Source organism: Saccopteryx bilineata, chromosome 6 (genome assembly GCF_036850765.1).
Source record: "Saccopteryx bilineata isolate mSacBil1 chromosome 6, mSacBil1_pri_phased_curated, whole genome shotgun sequence".
Taxonomy (NCBI): domain Eukaryota; kingdom Metazoa; phylum Chordata; class Mammalia; order Chiroptera; family Emballonuridae; genus Saccopteryx; species Saccopteryx bilineata.
Window position 1 is genome coordinate 12,116,715 of NC_089495.1, and position 19,447 is coordinate 12,136,161.

General features: G+C 49.3%; 3 protein-coding genes across 3 annotated transcripts in view; 1 reads left to right on the forward strand and 2 right to left on the reverse strand.

Annotated features, from left to right (window-relative positions):
* WWC2 (WW and C2 domain containing 2) overlaps positions 1-9,203 on the forward strand; it is a 177,065-nt gene extending 167,862 nt beyond the window's left edge. Inside the window, exons 22-23 of the mRNA XM_066237894.1 lie at positions 5,315-5,442; positions 8,919-9,203. Coding sequence (XP_066093991.1) covers positions 5,315-5,442; positions 8,919-8,985 — 195 coding nt within the window. The 3' untranslated portion in view covers positions 8,986-9,203. The remainder of the gene's footprint in view (positions 1-5,314; positions 5,443-8,918) is intronic.
* Positions 9,204-11,677: 2,474 nt separating this feature from the next.
* LOC136309557 (claudin-22-like) lies at positions 11,678-13,535 on the reverse strand. The gene has a single exon (XM_066237895.1). It carries the CDS (start codon positions 13,460-13,462, stop codon positions 12,800-12,802), a length of 663 nt encoding a protein of 220 aa, XP_066093992.1. The 5' UTR covers positions 13,463-13,535; the 3' UTR covers positions 11,678-12,799.
* A 1,429-nt stretch (positions 13,536-14,964) lies between these two features.
* Positions 14,965-15,653, reverse strand: LOC136308831 (putative claudin-24). Its single transcript, XM_066236593.1, has one exon. It carries the CDS (start codon positions 15,651-15,653, stop codon positions 14,991-14,993), a length of 663 nt encoding a protein of 220 aa, XP_066092690.1. The 3' UTR covers positions 14,965-14,990.
* Positions 15,654-19,447: the final 3,794 nt, after the last annotated feature.

Here is a 19,447-nt window from a genome sequence, read left to right on the forward strand (position 1 = left end):
CTGGATAGTTGTGAACCTTCAGGGCAGGTGGAGCACCTGGATAGTTGTGAGCCGAACCTTCAGGGCAGGCGGAGCACCTGGATAGTTGTGAACCTTCAGGGCAGGCGGAGCACCTGGATGGTTGTGAACCTTCAGGGCAGGTGGAGCACCTGGATGGTTGTGAACCTTCAGGGCAGGCGGAGCACCTGGATAGTTGTGAACCTTCAGGGCAGGCGGAGCACCTGGATAGTTGTGAACCTTCAGGGCAGGCGGAGCACCTGGATAGTTGTGAACCTTCAGGGCAGGCGGAGCACCTGGATAGTTGTGAACCTTCAGGGCAGGCGGAGCACCTGGATGGTTGTGAACCTTCAGGGCAGGCGGAGCACCTGGATGGTTGTGAACCTTCAGGGCAGGCGGAGTACCTGGATGGTTGTGAGCCGAACCTTCAGGGCAGGCGGAGCACCTGGATAGTTGTGAACCTTCAGGGCAGGTGGAGCACCTGGATAGTTGTGAGCCGAACCTTCAGGGCAGGTGGAGCACCTGGATAGTTGTGAGCCGAACCTTCACGGCAGGCGGAGCACCTGGATAGTTGTGAACCTTCAGGGCAGGTGGAGCACCTGGATAGTTGTGAACCTTCAGGGCAGGTGGAGCACCTGGATAGTTGTGAACCTTCAGGGCAGGTGGAGCACCTGGATAGTTGTGAACCTTCAGGGCAGGCGGAGCACCTGGATGGTTGTGAACCTTCAGGGCAGGCGGAGCACCTGGATGGTTGTGAACCTTCAGGGCAGGCGGAGCACCTGGATGGTTGTGAACCTTCAGGTTAGGTGGAGCACCTGGATGGTTGTGAACCTTCAGGGCAGGCGGAGCACCTGGATAGTTGGGAAGTCCAAGGGGAGACGTGATTCCTTGAAGCTTTCCCACAGGAAAGTGGTCACAGCTCAGTCTTCTGCAGGTCGTACAGAGAGTCCTTATTGAACTGTAGGAAACACCAAGCCCCCTGCCCGTCCACCTCTGTCTCCTGCCAGGCGCCCTGTTGCATCAGACAGCAGTGGAGAAAAGGCTCACAAAATGAGGTGCGTTTGTAGCATTTTAAAAACAATAGAGCCCTGGCAAGTTGGCTCGGTGGTAGAGCGTCAACCCAGCATGTGGATGTCCTGGGTTCAATTCCTGGTCAGAGCACACAGGAGAAGCACCCGTCTGCTTTACTAACCTCCCCCCCACCCCGCTCCCCTCTCTCTCTCTCTTTCTCTCTCTTTCTCTCTCTTCTTCCTCTCTCACAGCCATGGCTCAGTTGGTTCAAGCACATCAGCCCAGGCACTGAGGATGGCTCTGTGGAACCTCTACTTCAGGCACTTAAAGTAGCTCATTTGCAAGCAACAGCCCCAGATGGGCAGAGCATTGGCCCCAGATGGGGCTTGCCAGGTGGATCCCGGTTGGGGTGCATGCAGGAGTCTGTCTCTCTATCTTCCCTCTTCTCACTTGGAAAAGAAGAAAAAAAATTCTTTAAACAATCAATTCCCCTGAGTTCAGATACTTTTATTTTTACAAACTCTGTATCTATAGATAGATAGACCTTTCTTTGTCACCAGATGTTGGTAATAGGCAGCTCTGTGAAAATACCAGCTGTTTCACTGTGTACCTTTCATCATGGCCATGGAAGTTGCTCATAACCGTTGACTTATCCCGTCTGCTTCTCTCCTTTCCACCTCCCCCTCTCTGTGGACATGCGGACACGGCAGCACGCACTCCCACACTGCCCTTCTATTGCTCCGTAGTGTTGGGGGTTTTGTGAGGTTTCCAGCAGGGTGCTCATAAAATGCCTGACGATGAGCAGAGAGCCTGCCAATTGCCACAGAAAGTGTGGTTCCCAGAAAAGCAGTTAATTGAAGCCAGCAGCACATCCTGGACTTGCCTCCCCTGACAGGGAAGCTGTCAGGTCTCTGGGTCACACTCCCTAACCTTCCCCCTTGGAGGTTGAAAGTCTGTTTTGTAGCTCAGCGTAAAAACGGAGCCTGAGTTGAGTGTCGTGTATTGTCCAAGCCCCCGAGGGAGCAGCAGGCGACTGGAAGGCTGTAAATTAAAGCTGAGCTGTGCTCCTTATTTCTTTAGGCTTCTTAACGTGACGAAGAGTAAATCACGGGACCTTTCGCAGGTCGGGCTCGCGGGGCGTAAACTGAAGGTTAATCACGTTCTCTGGAACCTGGGGCATCAGAAGGGACTTCCAAGCCTTGTGAGCCAGGCTTGTCGTGTGACCAGGGACGGTGGGCCAGGGAGGACTGGTGTCTTTCCAAAGGAACCTTGTGTTGCCTACAAATCTGAAACTTCTTTTTCTCTCTTGGAGTGTTTCCCTGTCGAAACACCAAAGTCCTGTGAGGCTACACATATTTTGAAAGCTTAAAATAATACAGACGTTACCCTTTTTAAAAGTCAGAATCTGCTAAGAAAAGTAGGCATCAAAGATAACAAATATACCTCCTTCAACAAAATAAATCTTAATGATCGCAATGAAGTGTTCCTCACCGAAATGCGACTGCTTGCAAAGTTGACTGCTGTTGATTATTAACAGCTGACCACGACTTTATCATGTGTTTTGCCGCCCAGGATTTTGGAGACGGACATAGGCATGGGTACAGATATGAATAGGAACCCAGGGACCCGTGTAGTATATTCGTATTGAGCCTGAAACAAAAGCGCTTCGTGTGTTCCGTGGTCAGACTTGTATTGCAGCACAGAAAGCCAAGTTTCAAGGCAATCTCACAGTCACCATAAAAATGCTGGTAATTGAAAATGTCAGCAACCATTAGGCTGCTTGGGGGGACTGTCTTTACAGTGCTTCCCCAGGAACAAAATAGATCCCACAACCCCATCCCTATGGCAGGAGACAGGAGCAGGGTCTCCGGGCTGGCTGTACTTCTGGTCTGATGAGGTGCACGTCCACGGGGGCCTGGGCCTGTCTCTCTGCCCTGAGTGTGCCCAGCACGTGCATACCTTCCTCCCGGCTTTCACTGGTCTGTCCACTGTTCACGGCAACGATCAGACGGCCAGTTTACGATTGGTTTGGTCATAAATGACCAAGAATCGAAATGGTTTCAGAAAGGAAATAAAATAACCGCATGTGTCCCCTTTGAATTTGAATTACATAAATTCAGAAGCCCCAAGTGACAGCTGAACTAGCTCGTCAGTTACAAAATATTCAAGAGGGAATTGTTGCTGGTCACATATAGACCACTTTCTAAGGGACATCTGTCAGAAACAGGGACAGGAAGGGGGGCAGTAATGATCCTTTGTGGTGAAAAAATCAGAGGTCTCCGCAGGAGGTTATCTGAGCAAAGTAGGCGCGGACACTCCACTGTAGGGGACCCAGCTCTCTGCCAAGTGGGGACTTCAGGCTGTACCATGTGTGCTCAGTGAAGGGAAGTGGTGTCATCTAAAAGCAGTCATGATCCCCATCTGACTGAAATAAAAATCTAATTTAATTGGCTTTACGTTTTGGGAGACAGTGAGATCTTATCAAAATGTGAGTTGGCTTTGGCATTTGTTTGGAAAGCTGCTTTAGAAAAAGGAATCTTTTTTATTTGTATTTTTTTTAATTAAATGTAATGAGGTGACACTGATCAATAAGAGCGTGTAGGTTTCAGGTGAACATCTTCAAAGCATTGTTGATCGCATTGTGTGCCCATCACCCAAAGTCAGATCATTCTGTGTCACCGTATATTTGTCCCTCTTTACTCCCCTCCCCCGGTGACCACTTCACTTTATGCCCATAAGTTTCAGTTTTATATCCCACCTATGTGTGACATCATATAGTTCTTAGCTTTTTCTGATTTACTTATTTCACTTAGTATAATGTTCTCAAGGAATTAATTCTAAGCAAAATGTTTGGTGCTGATACTGGGTAAGTTCCCTTTCCCTTTTCCCTCGTGATCCTAACCAGGGAGGTTGGGCAAACTCAGCGTCCCCTGCCCCGTGCTGGGCAGCTGCCGTGTGTGTGCTGGGACTCCCGTCCAGCCACTCTTCCTCTGAGTAACAGTAACCAGCGTTGTCTGTATCCCTGCCGAGATGCTCTGTGACTTAGTTTATCAAAGTCTGCATCTCGGGCTCTGTTTGCTATGTTTACTCTTATTCACAGATCTGCCTCAGCTCCTAAGACATATAGTTTAAAAAGAAAACAGTAACAGCTGCACACTGAAATGGTGAATTTGATGATGGGTTGGGTACTGCTCCAAGTACTTCGTGTATTAACTTACTTACACTTTACAACAACCCTCTGAAGTAAGTACTTATTCCCAGTTTACCGATGAGGAAACTGTGGCATAGGGATGGCAAACATCTCACCCAAACTCACCGAGCTAGTCGATGCCGGAGACAGAGTTGAACCCAGGCTGGAAGGCCCCAGAGTCTGTGCTCCTCACTAACTTAAACTGCGTATCTTTAAAAGACAGTCAACAAATGTGTATTGATTGGATGAATGGGGAACTTTTAATATAGTGTTTATTATTCCGCCTTTATTTTTAAATGCTTTCATGCAATATACCCGAATCTGTAGGTAATACCTCAGATAATGAATTGTGATAAAGCCACGTGGTGGAATATTACACAGCAGTGAGTAGAATGGGTTTACAAGCTATGCGCAGTAGAGTGTGTGCTTCTCATAAAGCATACTGCCGAGCAGAAGTCAGACCCAGGAGCGCACCTGCTGTCCTATTGCATTTCTATAAACAAATAGGCTGAAGCAGCCTGTGCTGTTGGGGGTCAGGGCTGGGGACCCCCCAGGCTGGTTGCTGGAAGGCAGCTCAGGGGGCTCTGGGGACTGGGGTGTTCTGTTTCCTCCTCTGGTGCTGGTTGCATGGGCGCGTTCAACACGGAAGAGTTCTCTGAGCTGTACGTTTGCGTGCACTCCTTTGGTATGTAAACTACTTCAGTAAACAGCTTTTAATTGCTAAGACAGATAGCAAAAAAGGGGTTGAAAAGACGAATAAGGGTCAAACATGTATTTCCCAAAACCTGAGCAGTAGACAGATACTCTGTGGACACGGTGTTGTAAGTAGTTTCTCGTTTCCTTTTCGAGGGGTCTCGGGTTTTCCAGCTGTGATAAACTGCTTCCGCGCTGTCTGTGGAATGGGTACTTCCAGTGCGGCAAACGGACTGGCCCCGACCCAGCCGGCGCCCTCAGCCTGAGCTCGGCCCTGGGCGGTGAGAAGACAGCCACCGCGCAGGGGCGGAGGCTGAGGACGCCCTCCGGGCTTTCGTTTGCAATCGTAAGGCCTTAGAGCGTGTCTCTGGGACTTTCTCATTTCTGTTTCTTGGGGGCTTTGTGTTTGATTCCCTTTGCCAGGCCGAACAGTCCAAAGAAGAGCAGAAGCAGGATCTGAATGCGGAGAAACTGATGAGGCAAGTCTCCAAGGACGTGTTTCGGCTGCGGGAGCAGAGCCGGAAGGTGCCGCGGCAGGTGCAGTCCTTCAGGTACCAGCCCCCGCTCTCCGCCCCCCATCCCCCATCACCGCCCCTCACCTCCTGGCACGCTGGACGGTAACATCCAGTGCGAGACCCCAAACCGCCCCCAGTCTGGGCGGTAAGTTTCCATTTGCTCCTTCTTGAGGGTCCAGACTCCACGGGAAGCCCAGCGGGTCCCCGCTCTCAGAACCAGTCAGCACCTCTCACGGACACATCCCGAGGCAGGATACAAAAAGGTTCAGCAAAGGCATTTATCGGGATTTTGGTGTTCGCTCCCCTGACAGCCACCCGTTGGCGCCCCGTAAGCCACGTGCTGTCCCTGGCTGCTGTGCGGGTCGCCGCCTGGGCGGGGCGGGGCGGGGGAGGCCGAAGCAGGCGGGGGTCCTGAGCAGCAGGGCTCAGACCCGCCGAGGACTGGAAATGCGTCGTTCTGGCGCTCGGGCTGGCTGGTCTGAGCAGGGGCCCGAGGCAGCAGGGCCAGTGCGGACAGGCCCGGAGCCTTGGAGGTCAGGCCCGGCTCCGTGTCTGGCGCACTGGCGGCTGAGCCCGTGGGGCAGGCTGGGCACCAGCCACACAAGGCCCGGCATGCCGCACACTGGGGTTTAGATGGTGAGGGACCCAGCAGGGTGTCTGAGCATAGCAGCAAGCAGAGGGGACAGAGTTTATGTGTGGCAGCATCCAGGGTGTTGCCGAGGTGGGCCAGGGCAGGGACTGGACAAGGGAGGCCCCTGGGCGAGGGCAGCACAGAGGCAAGTGAGTGCGCGGAGGTCAAGTGCTGGGCGGAGCGACCCTGTCTGTAGTGAGGGCAGGAGCGCTGCCCTTGGACACGGAGGCTGGCATTGCAGGTTGCAAAGCCCAGTCACTGGCCAGTGGACAAGTATCCAAAGTCAGGATTAAGGGTCAAATGGGAACTAAACATGGAGGGGGGGGTCTTTATCCTACATTCAGTGGTTCTGCCACTGCCGATGGGTCAGACATCTCAGAAAAGAGGAAAGGACAGCCAGGACAGGAGACCTGGGGGGCACCGGCCACTGAGGCCCATATGCCTCTGGAATGGCTTTCTGAGGCTCCCAGAAGCCACAACCACGTCAGGAGGAAGGGTCGAGAGAGCAGAGGAGAACCAGCCAGGCGGCCCTGGGGCTGGGGAGGGGAGGCTGGTGACCCCGACAAATGCATCAATGAGGAAAAGGATTGAAAATGCCCCTCCCTCCAAACTGAGCGAGCACGGGGCCACTGGTGACTGACCGTGGAGTGAGAGGAGGCCCCAGGGAAGGTTCGTTGTGGTTCTGGGTGTAGATGTGTTTGTGTCTACACTCAGAGGTCTGTGGAATGCTGTCAGGCTAGAGGGGAGGTAGGCACAGACGTCGAGATGCCCAGCAGGGCTGGCACAGTGGGGAGGAGTGGGTGGAGTGCCGGCGAGGCCACAGGAAGGAGCTGGAGGTCAGTGACCCCTACAGCGAGCCCAGTGCCCACTGGAGCCCGGCACAGAGGGAAAGGCAGCTGGGACGTCGTGGACTCCAGACTCTTTAGAAAAGATGGCAGTTTACAGTAAAGAGGTGGGTTTCTCCTGCTGCTGTGCGGCTGTGGAGTCACCTGTCACTTTTGGAGAAAGCAGCTCCCTGGGTTTATAGCGCCAGGTGTGCAAGGAATCATTTCAGGCCTCTGGTGCGGAGGTCACTTTGAGGTAAGCAGTGTTGTCCAAGTGTGGACATGATACGATCCCCAGCTGCTGCTAAAACCACAAATAGGCCCTGGCCGGTTGGCTCAGTGGTAAAGCATGGGCCCAGAGTGTGGAAGTCCCAGGTTCAATTCCCGGCCAGGGCACACAGGAGAAGCGCCCATCTGCTTCTCCACCCCTCCCCCTTTCCTTCCTCTCTGTTTCTCTCTTCCCCTCCCACAGCCAGGGCTCCAGTGTAGCAAAGTTGGCCCAGGCGCTGAGGATGGCTCCATGGCCTCTGCCTCAGGTGCTAGAATGGCTCTGGTTGCAATGGAGCAACACCCCAGATGGTCTGAGCATCACCTCTTAGTGGGCTTGCCAGGTGGATCCAGGTCCAGTGCATGCGAGAGTCTGTCTCTGCCTCCCACTTCTCACTTCAGAAAAATAAAAAATAAAAATTTTTAAAAGAGAAAAAGAAATAAAACCGCAAATAAAGATCCATAAACACTGCTCTGTTCTTTAACATGCAAACCCATTTAGATCACCATGCAGGGGATAAGAATGAGGGAGAGGGACGAGATAAGACAGGGTGCCTGATCACTGCCGCAGGCGTGGGCACGGAGAGGGTGGGGAGGGTGGGCCCGTGGGCCCGGGGACTCTGCCCGATGTGCTGGCCCCTCGCCCAGCTGCTTGTTTCCCTTGGAACCAGGAGTCCCGTGTTCTCTGGTCTCCTGTTCGTCGAGGGAAGTAAGGAATCAGGGATTTTATGTGCACTGTCTCAAATGTGGACACTGGCAACTGATTCGAGCGTGGAAAACACACTCTGCGAGCCAAAGAAACTCGTCTGCAGGAAGTGCTCCTGCGCGGGTCCCGGTGCTCAGCGCTGCCAGTGTGGCCCACAGTGACCTCACAACCACACGCACTTGCCTTTTTTAGTTCTGATTCATTTCTCTTATGGAATTGGACAAATCAGAAGAACACTATCCCACAAACATAACTCATGCCAGTTTCCATCCTTTCTGCACCCCCCGTTTTCCTCTGCCCCTTTTCCTCTCGGTCTTTTCCCCTGGCTCCTGCCTCCAGCGCCACGCCCTCCCCGTCGGGGGACCGCGCTCTGGGGTCGGTGCCTTCTCCTCGGCCACCAGCCTGTCTGCGTACAGACACACATGCTCAGTGAATGTGTCGGTGGGAGAGCACTGTATCCGAGGTGATGATTTTGTAGCAAAAACAGACCCTTGGCTCCTGTCTCTGGTCACGATACAGTCCTAAAGCCTTGTCATTTAACCCCCTCCCAGCCTCAGAAAAGCATTCTGCCACTTTCTTTGTCAGCTTCTTCCTTTCAAGTCATTTCTACTGTCCCTGCTTCAGGATGCAGGACAGATGTACCTTCAGGACAGTCTGGTTCCCTCTTCTCCCTCCATTTGAGTCACAGTGTTGTGCCTTCGGCTGCATAATCCTGATGTTCGAGAGTTTTCCCAGTACTGTGTAATTGTCCGTGAGTTTCCTGGGAGGTGTCCTAGTGTCTCGGTCCTCCTGAACCCTCTCCTGCCCGGTGTAGAGACACTGTTGCGGACCCCCAGTGGTTTACAAACTGTCTCACGTTGGAAACCCTGGCAAGGAAGGCACCGCAGGCCAGCACTGCCGCCTCCTGTGCACCCCGCGTCTCTAAGGGGCAGGGGCCCTCCTGGTTTTAGTGGGATCCCTCTTGGGAAAAGAGTGCCCCTCCTGGCTCTCGGAGACGCTGCTGCGCTCTGGGGACTGTTCCTAATGGTCACCGAGCCTTCTCCCTGTCGAATTAACATGGGCTTGTTCCTCACCCGGACTCCAGGGAGAAGATTGCCTACTTCACCAGGGCGAAGATCAGCATCCCGTCCCTGCCGGCTGACGACGTGTGACGCCCTCTCTGAAGAAATGAGTTTCTTACTTGGTCGTTTCTTCAGAAGGGCAGAAGACCGGACATCGGTTTTGTGGGTTTGTTGCGGGGGTGGGGTGTACTATAACTGTCAACTCTTAAAGAGCTTTTATTTCACATCAGAATTTCACCATGTTAATTTGTAAAGTACGTTGAATGTAATTCTTATGTTAAAAAAAACAACAACCAGAAACAACATAATCAGATAACCAAAATGGGATGATCTGGTACACAGATGTTGTACAGTATGCTGTATTGCCAGTGGGCTTTATGAAGAAGTGGAATCAAGGCAGAACCCAGGACACGTCCTGTTGGACCGACTGCTGAGGGAGAATTCACAGAAGGGGGCCCCGCCCTTCCTCCGTGTCCCCCTGAGCAGCCTGGGCAGGCGGCGGGGCGCCACGGGGTGCACCTGCGTGAGCAAGTGAATCTGCCAGTGGGCGTTCAGCACCAGCGCGGCCTGGGCACAGAGCCCCACGTCCTCCTGAAATGGGTGCTGTGGTCATTTCCGCCACCTATGTGGGAACACCCTGTTCCTTAAAAGTTTTTGTTCCTTTTCTGTCCTTTTGTTTGTCTAAAGAAAACAAAAACAAAATGCTGAGTTTATGAACCTAAGACCGCACGTAGGAGCGTGCTCCTGGCTGCCGGGAGACCACGTGACACGGAGGGGCGGGAGCAGACGGGAGAGGCCGCCAGCCCGTGGCAGCCACAGTGCGTTCACGCAGCTCCACCCGGGGAGGGCGAGCGCGCAAGCGCCAGGGCGGGGCTTGCACAGAACCTGCTGTCCTAGGTCTGATGGCGAGAGAGGAGCGTGGCGGCTGGTGGTGTAAGGACCGAAATTCTGGCGACCGGAGGGGAAACGCATCCGCACTCGATCTGGTGAAAGCAGGAACAGACAGGAAAGGCTATCTTGACTGAATCAAAGTTGCCAAAAAAAAAAACAAAAAAAAACCTAAATCTTTTATTAAACAGAGTTGTAACATTTACTGGCAATTCCTTGTGGCTCTCATTTACGGGACCCTACCTCCACTTATGTAAAGAGTTGGGAGGCAGAGAGACGAGTGTGCCGGGGAAGGGGACGAATTTGAAGTATAGGCTAAGTCATTTGTTGGAAAGAAAAAAGGCGATTTCAGATGAATGAGTTTCAAGATGTGAGCTGACTATAGGGTCTTCCAGTGAAGAATTTCAGCTTACCCAACCCAAGCACCTCTGAAAAGACACAGCCACCATAAAGGGCTTTAAAATAAAATAGTTTTATGCCATTTAAATCATACTTACTACTCAGTCTGTAATACTGGAAGAGGCAAATTTTGGTTGACTATCTTTTGTGGCAAACTAAGTCAATTTTTGTTTTAGAAAGGCCAAAAAATCAGCCGAACGGAATGGGCCCCTTTAAAAAAACACATAAGTTCTGTTTCTAAGCTACAATCCTCATTAGCAAGAATTTTTTTGAATCTCCTCAGCATAATTGCATGTATTTTAGAAAGTTCATTTCATCAGAATCAAAACTCAAATGAAGCAATTTCTGAGCCTAGAACTTTAATTATTTTTTTCCTAAGTGTCCCACCACGTACACACAAATGTCTTTGAAGCTATAACTGGATGTGACACTACTTTGAGCAGAGCGCGGCTCTGTGAGTGGACAGGCCACAGTCCTCCCAGGCTGTCCAGTTCATTCTATTTGATGACTGAGGACAACTAGAAGAAGAATACCATTCATCCTTGTCAATGTCAAATGTGAAAGACAGGAGTTTATTTAATGTAGAGTTAAATGAAGGTCAGCTGTTTTCAGCTTCTTAGTTTGACCATGAAAATGTTTATAGAGTTATGTGTAGTGGTGCCGTACGATTTTATTTTCTCCATTTATTTATTTACGGTCTTATTTATGTTCTGTTTAATATATAGTTCGGTTCTGGCCATTTTAAATGTTTGACATAAAAGAAGCTATATTGGAATATTTACAGCTTTATGAATCGTCATCAGACTAGTTGTTAACTTTTTGTGACACAGAAAGTCTCAGACAAGTATAAAAGAGTGAAATCTGTCTCAGGCTGGTAGTTAACAGTTGTGACCAAGATGCTTTCAGTTTTATTTTACAAAAATTGCTCATTTCTAACATGAGAAATAAACTTATTTTAATATAATCTTTTTCCACATTTTAAAAATCAGCAATAGTGTGTCTTTATAGGCAGCTTTTAATGATTCTGTCATATTTGTACTAACCCAGTGATTCACAGTGACAAAACATTTTAATAACTTGATCAAAAACCGTATGGACAATATGAATTTTAATATTATAAATACTATTTTTTAAAAGTAGAATTTATTCTGCACAGGGTAAAAAGAATGTAATATTTAGTTCTCAAGTTTGAATTATCAGTATGTTATTACAGTTTTGTATATCAGAATCTAAGTATTACAGGTACAAAAAGAATATTGCTAGCCAAATGAACAAAGTTTAGCTGAATCTCTGTAGCATGCAAATCAAATAAATTTAAAATCTTTTTTTTTTTTGCTATTACTTTATCTATATTGTATTAAATATCAAAAGCTCAGGACTGAACTAAATATTTAATCAGGTTAAATTCTGAATACGTTTCTGTTTTAATTTGTCTTGTTTGTAAAAGTGTGCAAATACATCACATAGATTAACTGGTTTCTGCACTTTTCATGTGTTTGTGGGTGGAAAAAAATTCGGTGTTTCGGGTTTTTTTCAACAAAGATACATATTGCCTAAGACTTTATCCGTGTTGTTTGTTGTTCAGGTAATTTCCCTCATTGGCTCCAACACAAGAGTTTACTTGAACCGTGTACCGAGCAAATATAAAGTCTTTCATTAAGAATTTCTGAAGCCAGCGGTTTGTTATAAATACTTCTTGGTTGGACGATGTGATTGCTGATTTAAAAGGGGGGGGCGGGGCAGACTATTTTCATTGTGCAAGTAAAACCCGGGCCGTAGAGTATGAGCTCTGGGGGTGCCGCCCACTCTGGCAGAGTCTCCGCGCGTTCGGGTCGGCGGCCCAGAAGGCTCTGTGCCCACACACCCGAGTCCTGGCCCACAGCACCAGGGGCAGCCGTGGGCGTGGGTGGGACGTTGACCATCCACCGCAGAGCACAGGACATGAATGCAGCAAGAGTGTGTTTGTGGGTACAATTCAGGGGAGCCTGCCAGTGTACAAGCCTGCCCTCCTGTGCCCCTGACCTAGCACAGAGGCACGAATGACTGTCACCAGGTGCCCTAGACACCCCAGGATACTGGTTAAAGAGATGATGTGCCCACATCTCTCACCTCTCAAGCTTTCAAAGAGCCAACAGGTTTGTTTGTTTTTTTAATATAATCAGAAATCATACATTTTAAATAAATATGCAGTGTGACTGTAGTTTCGGTGTGCTAGGTGATCTTAAACCCTTGGAAGATGGGATTAGCAGTCACATTTCCGATTGTCAGAATGATTCATCTCTATGAATAACACCTTCAAAGATACATACGTACAGATAGAATGTTTTATTTACCAGCTCGGTGCAATCAGTGAATTGATTTTAAAATGGAAGAAACTCATCCACAGTAATGAGTATGATTTACTATTAAGTCTCAATTGATTTTGGTCTCAGAGTAGAAGATAAGAGTGGTTTATCATCGTAGAAGGAAATTATAGTTTAAAAAACTAACAGCCACAGGGAAAATGCATGTTAGAAAGTCACAATCATAGTGGCCAGATGACCATAGCAGGAAATCCTACCCAGTCCGGGGCTGAACAAGCGTCACCTGGGGAGAGGACGCCACCGTGCTTTGTGGCTCAGATGTTCAAGGGGCTGGTTTTTCTCTCCAGGCGTTGACGGAGATACTGGGTCTCTGCCACTGCGTAGTGGCCCGAAGCCAGAGGAGCCGGGGCGGAACAGGCTGCCCAGTTTAGCAGACACCCTCCCAGCAGGAGAAAGAACCCGGCGAACCAGCCGATGAAGAGGGCATCCCCAAACTCCCACCTGGGCACAATCTCTGGGACGGTCTCATCCCAGAACTCCCGGACGGTCATGTGGGCGACCCAGGAGACCGGCACCAGGGCCGCGATGCCCGCTGTCCAGAACAGAACTCCTCCCAGGATTAGCAGTCGCTTCTTGAGCTCTTGCTGGCCCTGTCCAATTCTCAGGCAGTCCAGCCCAGACCCAGAGACCAGCAGGCCCAGAAACCCCAGCCCGTTGGACAGGAACATCAAAATCCTGGCGACCCTGAGTTCGACGGGCAGAGCCAGGAAAGAATCAAAGTCCTTGCATTGCATCCCACCTTCCTCCTGGATGACGCAGGTTTGCCAAAGTCCCATGGTCCAGTTTTCCATCACATTCAAGTCCAGGTTGAGGTTTTTCCAATGGGGCAGGTAGTTTGTAACACAGGATAAAACCCACCCCAGCAAAGATAACGAGACTCCGGCTAATTGTGCCACAGTTCTAAATACTGAAGCCATTACCAAGTCCCGCGAGCTCTAGCCAAACTCACTCCTGCCTTTCGGTGGCTATGAAAAGTGTGACACGCTGGTGTTATCACTTGCAGAGCTCAGAAACATTTTTTTTACTGTGTATATAAGAGGGTTCTTGCCAGAGTTGCTATTGTTTGATTCCATGTTGAATAGTGTTCAGAAAAGGAAAGGGAACTACTTCTGCAAACCAGTAACGCCAAGGAGTGGCCAAGATCAATTTTCCAGTAAGCAGTTTGTCCCTGTAATAACATTAAATAGCAATAATCCTCCTTTCATTGTTAGCGGCTAAATGGCTTTCACATTGTTCCCAGCCTTTCAAAAAAAGTCAAAGAACTAAAGTCTAAATGCAAAATGTTTAATTGAGACTTTGGGTTCAACTCCTACAGCTTTATACCTTGCACATTGTACCTGTCGGGTTTCCACCTGTGACAACTTCCCATTGAAGTACATATATTGTGGTAACACCAAGTATTAATCATTTTTTAAAAATAGTTTCAAGAAAAATATTTGTTAACCAAATAGGTTGATCTTAATCAGAAACTTCTCTAGATCTTAAGTCATGCCTACTTTTTAAAAATTCCTTAGGATATATATATATATATATACACTTACATACACATACCACATAACATATGAAACAATATTAAACAAAATATCAAGTGTGTTTACCAACATTCCTTTCAGTCAAATTTATACACAGGTGCATAAACACGTTTTTTCTTTGCTCACATATGCTTTCTATGCTGCAGAAAAGTTAAGAATTAGGACTTTGTAGATTAGAAGAAACATCTCTTTTGCTGCAACCCTAAAGTATATATATATATATCTCTATCTATAGACACAGAGATACATACAAGCTTGTAAGTTTTAATTGCTTATCTTTTTAAATATGATGCTTTGAGGGAAGAGACAAGAGGAGATTGGCCAGCATTTTGAATCTGAGAGTATTCTGGTGTACGGAAACATTTTAGTCTCATAAAAGCCTGTCACTCACATGGGGTGCCTTGTAATTTCCTAAACACACACCACCTCTGATCAAAGAAGACCAAAGTCATTGTTGTGGGAATTACACTTCGGGATAAGCTTCCCCTGTGGCTTTGCCAATGCAGAACCCATGAAAGGTTTCAGTTTGTTAGTTTTTCTCTTTAGGAAACATACTAATTATTACTTCCAGCTACCAACAAAAACAAAGTTTCTAATATAAGATAAACCCATTAAAGCTTAATGCTGATTATATGGGACCACCACCACCACATTTTGATTTAAATAATCAGATCAATGAACTTTTCTTTTTTGCTCATGCCTATGTAATGCTTAACATCGTAATTTTATTTTAGATATGCTCGCCTCTTCCCCAGATTTTTGAGGGGAAGGGGGATCTCAGAGAAAACAAGTAATTATTAAATGAGAAAGTGTGAGCAGCACAGGTTGAGTTACATGGCAAAGACGCCCTTCTCACATTAGACCCTTGCATCACAGTTGATACAGAGAATACGCCTCTCTGGTCTTGTTAAAGTCATGGTTTCGGATCTGCAGTCCCATTTTCCAGGTACGGACACTGAGTCTGTGTTTCTGCCACTGCGTAGTGGCCCGAAGCCAGGAAAGCCGGGGTGGAACAGGCTGCCCAGTTTAGCAGACACCCTCCCAGCAGGAGAGAGACCCCAGCGAACCAGCCGATGAAGAGGGCTTCCCCAAACTCCCACCTGGGCACAATCTCTGGGACGGTCTCATCCCAGAACTCCCGGACAGTCATGTGGGCGACCCAGGAGACCGGCACCAGGGCCGCGATGCCCGCTGTCCAGAACAGAATTCCTCCCAGGATTAGCAGTCGCTTCTTGAGCTCTCGCTGGCCCTGTCCAATTCTCAGACAGTCCAGCCCAGACCCAGAGACCAGCAGGCCCAGAAACCCCAGCCCGTTGGACAGGAACATCAAAATCCTGGCGATCCTGAGTTCGACGGGCAGAGCCAGGAAAGAATCAAAGTCCTTGCATTGCATCCCACCTTCCTCCTGGATGACGCAGGTTTGCCAGAGTCCCATGGTCCAGTTTTCCATTTCATTCAAGTCCAGGTTGAGGTTTTTCCAATGGGGCAGATAAGTTGTAATAATGGCTAACACCCATCCCAGCAAAGATAATAAAAGTCCGACTAATTGCATTACTGCTCTAAAGACTAAAGCCATGGCGACAAAATCTTGCACCTTTGACCACCCCTATAGGAGCCTTCGTCTCTTAGTGGTGGACAGTAGTGTGACGATCTTGGTTCTATGCTGCCCGGAATATAAGCTTTGGTCATTAACTCCTTGGGCACTCTGAAATGCGTTTTTGTTCCTCTTGAATATAATGTTTCACGTAAAGGACGGAGAACCCTGCTAAAACTATGAGTTAGGCGTTCTGATAAGAATTTGACCTGTTACCTTCCGATGTGCTTGGTAAAACTATATCCAATGCTGGATGGTCCCAAGTCTAAGGATGAACAAAGAGGCCTCTATGACCCCTCACCCTAAAAGACAACAGAAATCTTTGTGCTTCAATATGGATTAATTAGATTTTAAGTGGTGATAAAAGCCCAGCTCTCTCTATAACAGGACTTCATTGTAATAGCTGAATCTGAGATGTCAGGATGCAGAACAAGGCCTTGTAGAGAAAGGCAGGCTCTACCTATAATCTTCACTCTGCTCGGACTTCCTCAACCTACACAAGGGCCTGGCCCGCGTTCCTGAGTGTCACAGGGACACAGTCGGGACTTGGCAGGAGCGCTTCCCTCAGATTCCTCTGAAAGGTAGATGCTGGTTCACTGGGTTCATTAAAGTGGAAACTCCGGAGGCCCTGGCCCAGAAGTGCTTGGGGGGGGGGGGGGGGTGGCCAGGCTGGGAAGCTCTGGACTTCGCCGGACGGTGTCCTCCTCATGAACTTGGGGTAAAGCGTGATTTCTTACTCTCTGAGAGGTATTTTCTGCCCAGAGCTGAGCTGCCTCTTTATTTGAACTATTTTTTTTAATCTTTTTATTGAATTTATTGGGGTGAGGTTGGTTAGCTGAGCTTTCTTGACTGTCACTCAGGAGACAAAGCAGCCTCAGCATGAAGACTCCCACAGTTCAGGACAAAAGACTGAAAACAAGAGCCACAGCAGGACTGACCTTTGCGACCTCAGATTGTTTGGGCTTTTGCTTTGGACCACACCCTGAGAGCATACTGCAGAACCAGCCGCTCACTCGGAGAATCCAGGACCTCATGGACCAGGATGAAAAACCCCGTGCCAGGTGCCCAGGGCTTCCCCAGGCCCTGCAGCGGCCGACTCCTCTCTGCAGGGCCCCGGGGCACCCGGCACCCACAGGGAAAAGGCAGGGTCTGATGGGCCAGCAGGGGACCCTTCAGAGAGCCACTGGCCTGGGAGATCCTACCCTGTGAGCAGAACCGCCTCCTGGCTCCTGCCAGCTGTCGTGTCTGGTGCAGCGTCAGAGAGGACCTATTGTGATGTTACTCAATAGATAGGAAAGACAGACTGCCCCTTCTGCTGCGTCCAAACTAAGTAGACGAATTGGGTTAGATGAGTGGTGGCCGTTTCCACATTCTCCATCCTTTTGAAGGTGAATTCTTTCTTAACTTTTACAGATTTGCAAAACCCCTTAGGATACTGTCCTCGGTGGACAAGTCTGCACAAAGACATAGGACCCAGAAAGGACTAGAGCAGGGGTCCCCAAACTATGGCCCATGGGCCGCATGCGGCCCCCTGAGGCCATTTATCCGGCCCCACCGCACTTCCGGAAGGGGCCCCTCTTTCATTGGTGGTCAGTGAGAGGAGCATAGTTCCCATTGAAATACTGGTCAGTTTGTTGATTTAAATTTACTTGTTCTTTATTTTAAAAATTGTATTTATTCCCGTTCTGTTTTTTTACTTTAAAATAAAATATGTGCAGTGTGCATAGGGATTTGTTCATAGTTTTTTTATAGTCTGGCCCTCCAGTGGTCTGAGGGACAGTGAACTGGCCCCCTGTGTAAAAAGTTTGGGGACCCCTGGGCTAGAGAGTTGCCCAGCACCTCATCCCCAGGAGACGGGGTGACGGGAAGCTAGCCCTTCCCTGCTGGGAGGCAGACGGGACCGGGGAAGCCACTGAGAGCAATCACTAACAGTTACAAGGAGAGGACTCCTCAGATCATACTGAAATGTTTTAGTGCCCAGGGAATGGAACAGGCTGCTCTGTGAGGCAGGGAACGCTCCCTCCCAAAGGTGTTTAAAGGGCAACACTCACCTGTCAGGGCTCTCGTGGGAGGCAGGCCCGCTGTGTGGCAGTTGGACCTGAACAACCTGAAGTGCCCTCTCAACTCATTTATTCTTTCAGCATTAAAAAAAAACACACAGTTCCTGAGCATTGCCTCTGGCCAGCAGTACATGAAGACCTGGAGACCGACCCAGCCAAGACCGGGACGCAGGCTCTGCCCGGCCCCAGTGGGAGGAGGAGACCACCAGAAAACAGGAAAATGAAGGAATCCAAATAAGCAAAAAAGCCGGGAGGAGCGTCCCAGGCGGAGGAGGCCCCGGCACAATTGCCCTGAGCCTGGAAAGCACAAAGTCCCCTCCCCAAACTCCTGCCCCGGGACTTCCCTTCTCCACATCGCAGTCCACAGGTCAACTGCATAGACCGTGCGAAGGGTGGGGAGCGGGCGGAGGAGGGTGAATTCAGCCAGAAGGCAAATGCTGTTAGCACCACATTGTTCAGCATGGACTACATTATCTCTGTCTCAGGGACATTTAAAAAAAAAGGGAGAGGAACCCTCATACACAGAATTCAAGAGGTCAGCAGATCATGTCCACTTCTGATGAAAGAGCCCAAAGCCACACATCCGGAGAAAACTCTCCGTCCAGAGCAAGGGTTGGTCAAAGTCCCCCAGATAAACCATCCCCAAATTCAGTCACTTTCACCAATAATCATGTATAACAGGAGTCCCCAAACTTTTTACACAGGGGGCCAGTTCACTGTCCCTCAGACCGTTGGAGGGCCGGACAATAAAAAAAACTATGAACAAATCCCTATGCACACTGCACATATCTTATTTTAAAGTAAAAAAACAAAACGGGAACAAATATAATATTTAAAATAAAAAACAAGTAAATTTAAATCAACAAACTGACCAGTATTTCAATGGGAACTATGGGCCTGCTTTTGGCTAATGAGATGGTCAATGTCCGGTTCCATATTTGTCACTGCTAGCCGTAACAAGTGATAGGACGCAATGAAAGAGGTGCCCCTTCCGGAAGTGTGGCCGAAGTGCGGCGGGGTCCGGATAAATGGCCTCAGGGGGCCACATGCGGCCCGCGGGCCGTAGTTTGGGGACCCCTGATGTATAAGGATGTTGCCTATGAATCTGCGGTTCGGGTCGGACTCAGTGGGGACGTTTGTCTCTGCTCCCAGTGGTGTCGGCTGAGCCTGAGTCATTGTATGACCTCGTCTAGGGAGTCAACCAAGCTTCACTTCTGCCGTTCCGTCATAGACCAGGAAGTCACCAAGGCTGGCCCCTCTCAGGATGAGGCTCCATCTCTTGACGAGGGACGACAGCAAGGTTCTGGAACAGCTTGTGGGACTGGAAATGTTTTTGTGCTTATTTCTGGAGCATAAATCTTTCATGAAGAGTAGATCAGATCGACCCACTCATGAAGCCATTGCCCAAGGCTAAATTCCAGGAGATGCATGACAAACGCTGCAGAGAAGATGGCCCTTCTTTATCTGCTCGGCATCGTGCCCCTCTGCTCACGGTGAAGTTTACGGTCCCATCAAACTCTCTGGCTTATGCAGACGTTGGCCGGTTTGGTACAAACTTCTGCCCCCGCCCTCCTGTGCCCTGGCCCTCAGCTGCCTGTCCTGCCCTGTCTCCTCCCTAGCCCAGGGCTGCCGTCAGAGGAGAAAGGCCCCGGGTGGGCACACTGGTTCAGCCTCCCATGTCCAGGTTCCTACTCTGTGCCAGTGACCCAGCCGGAG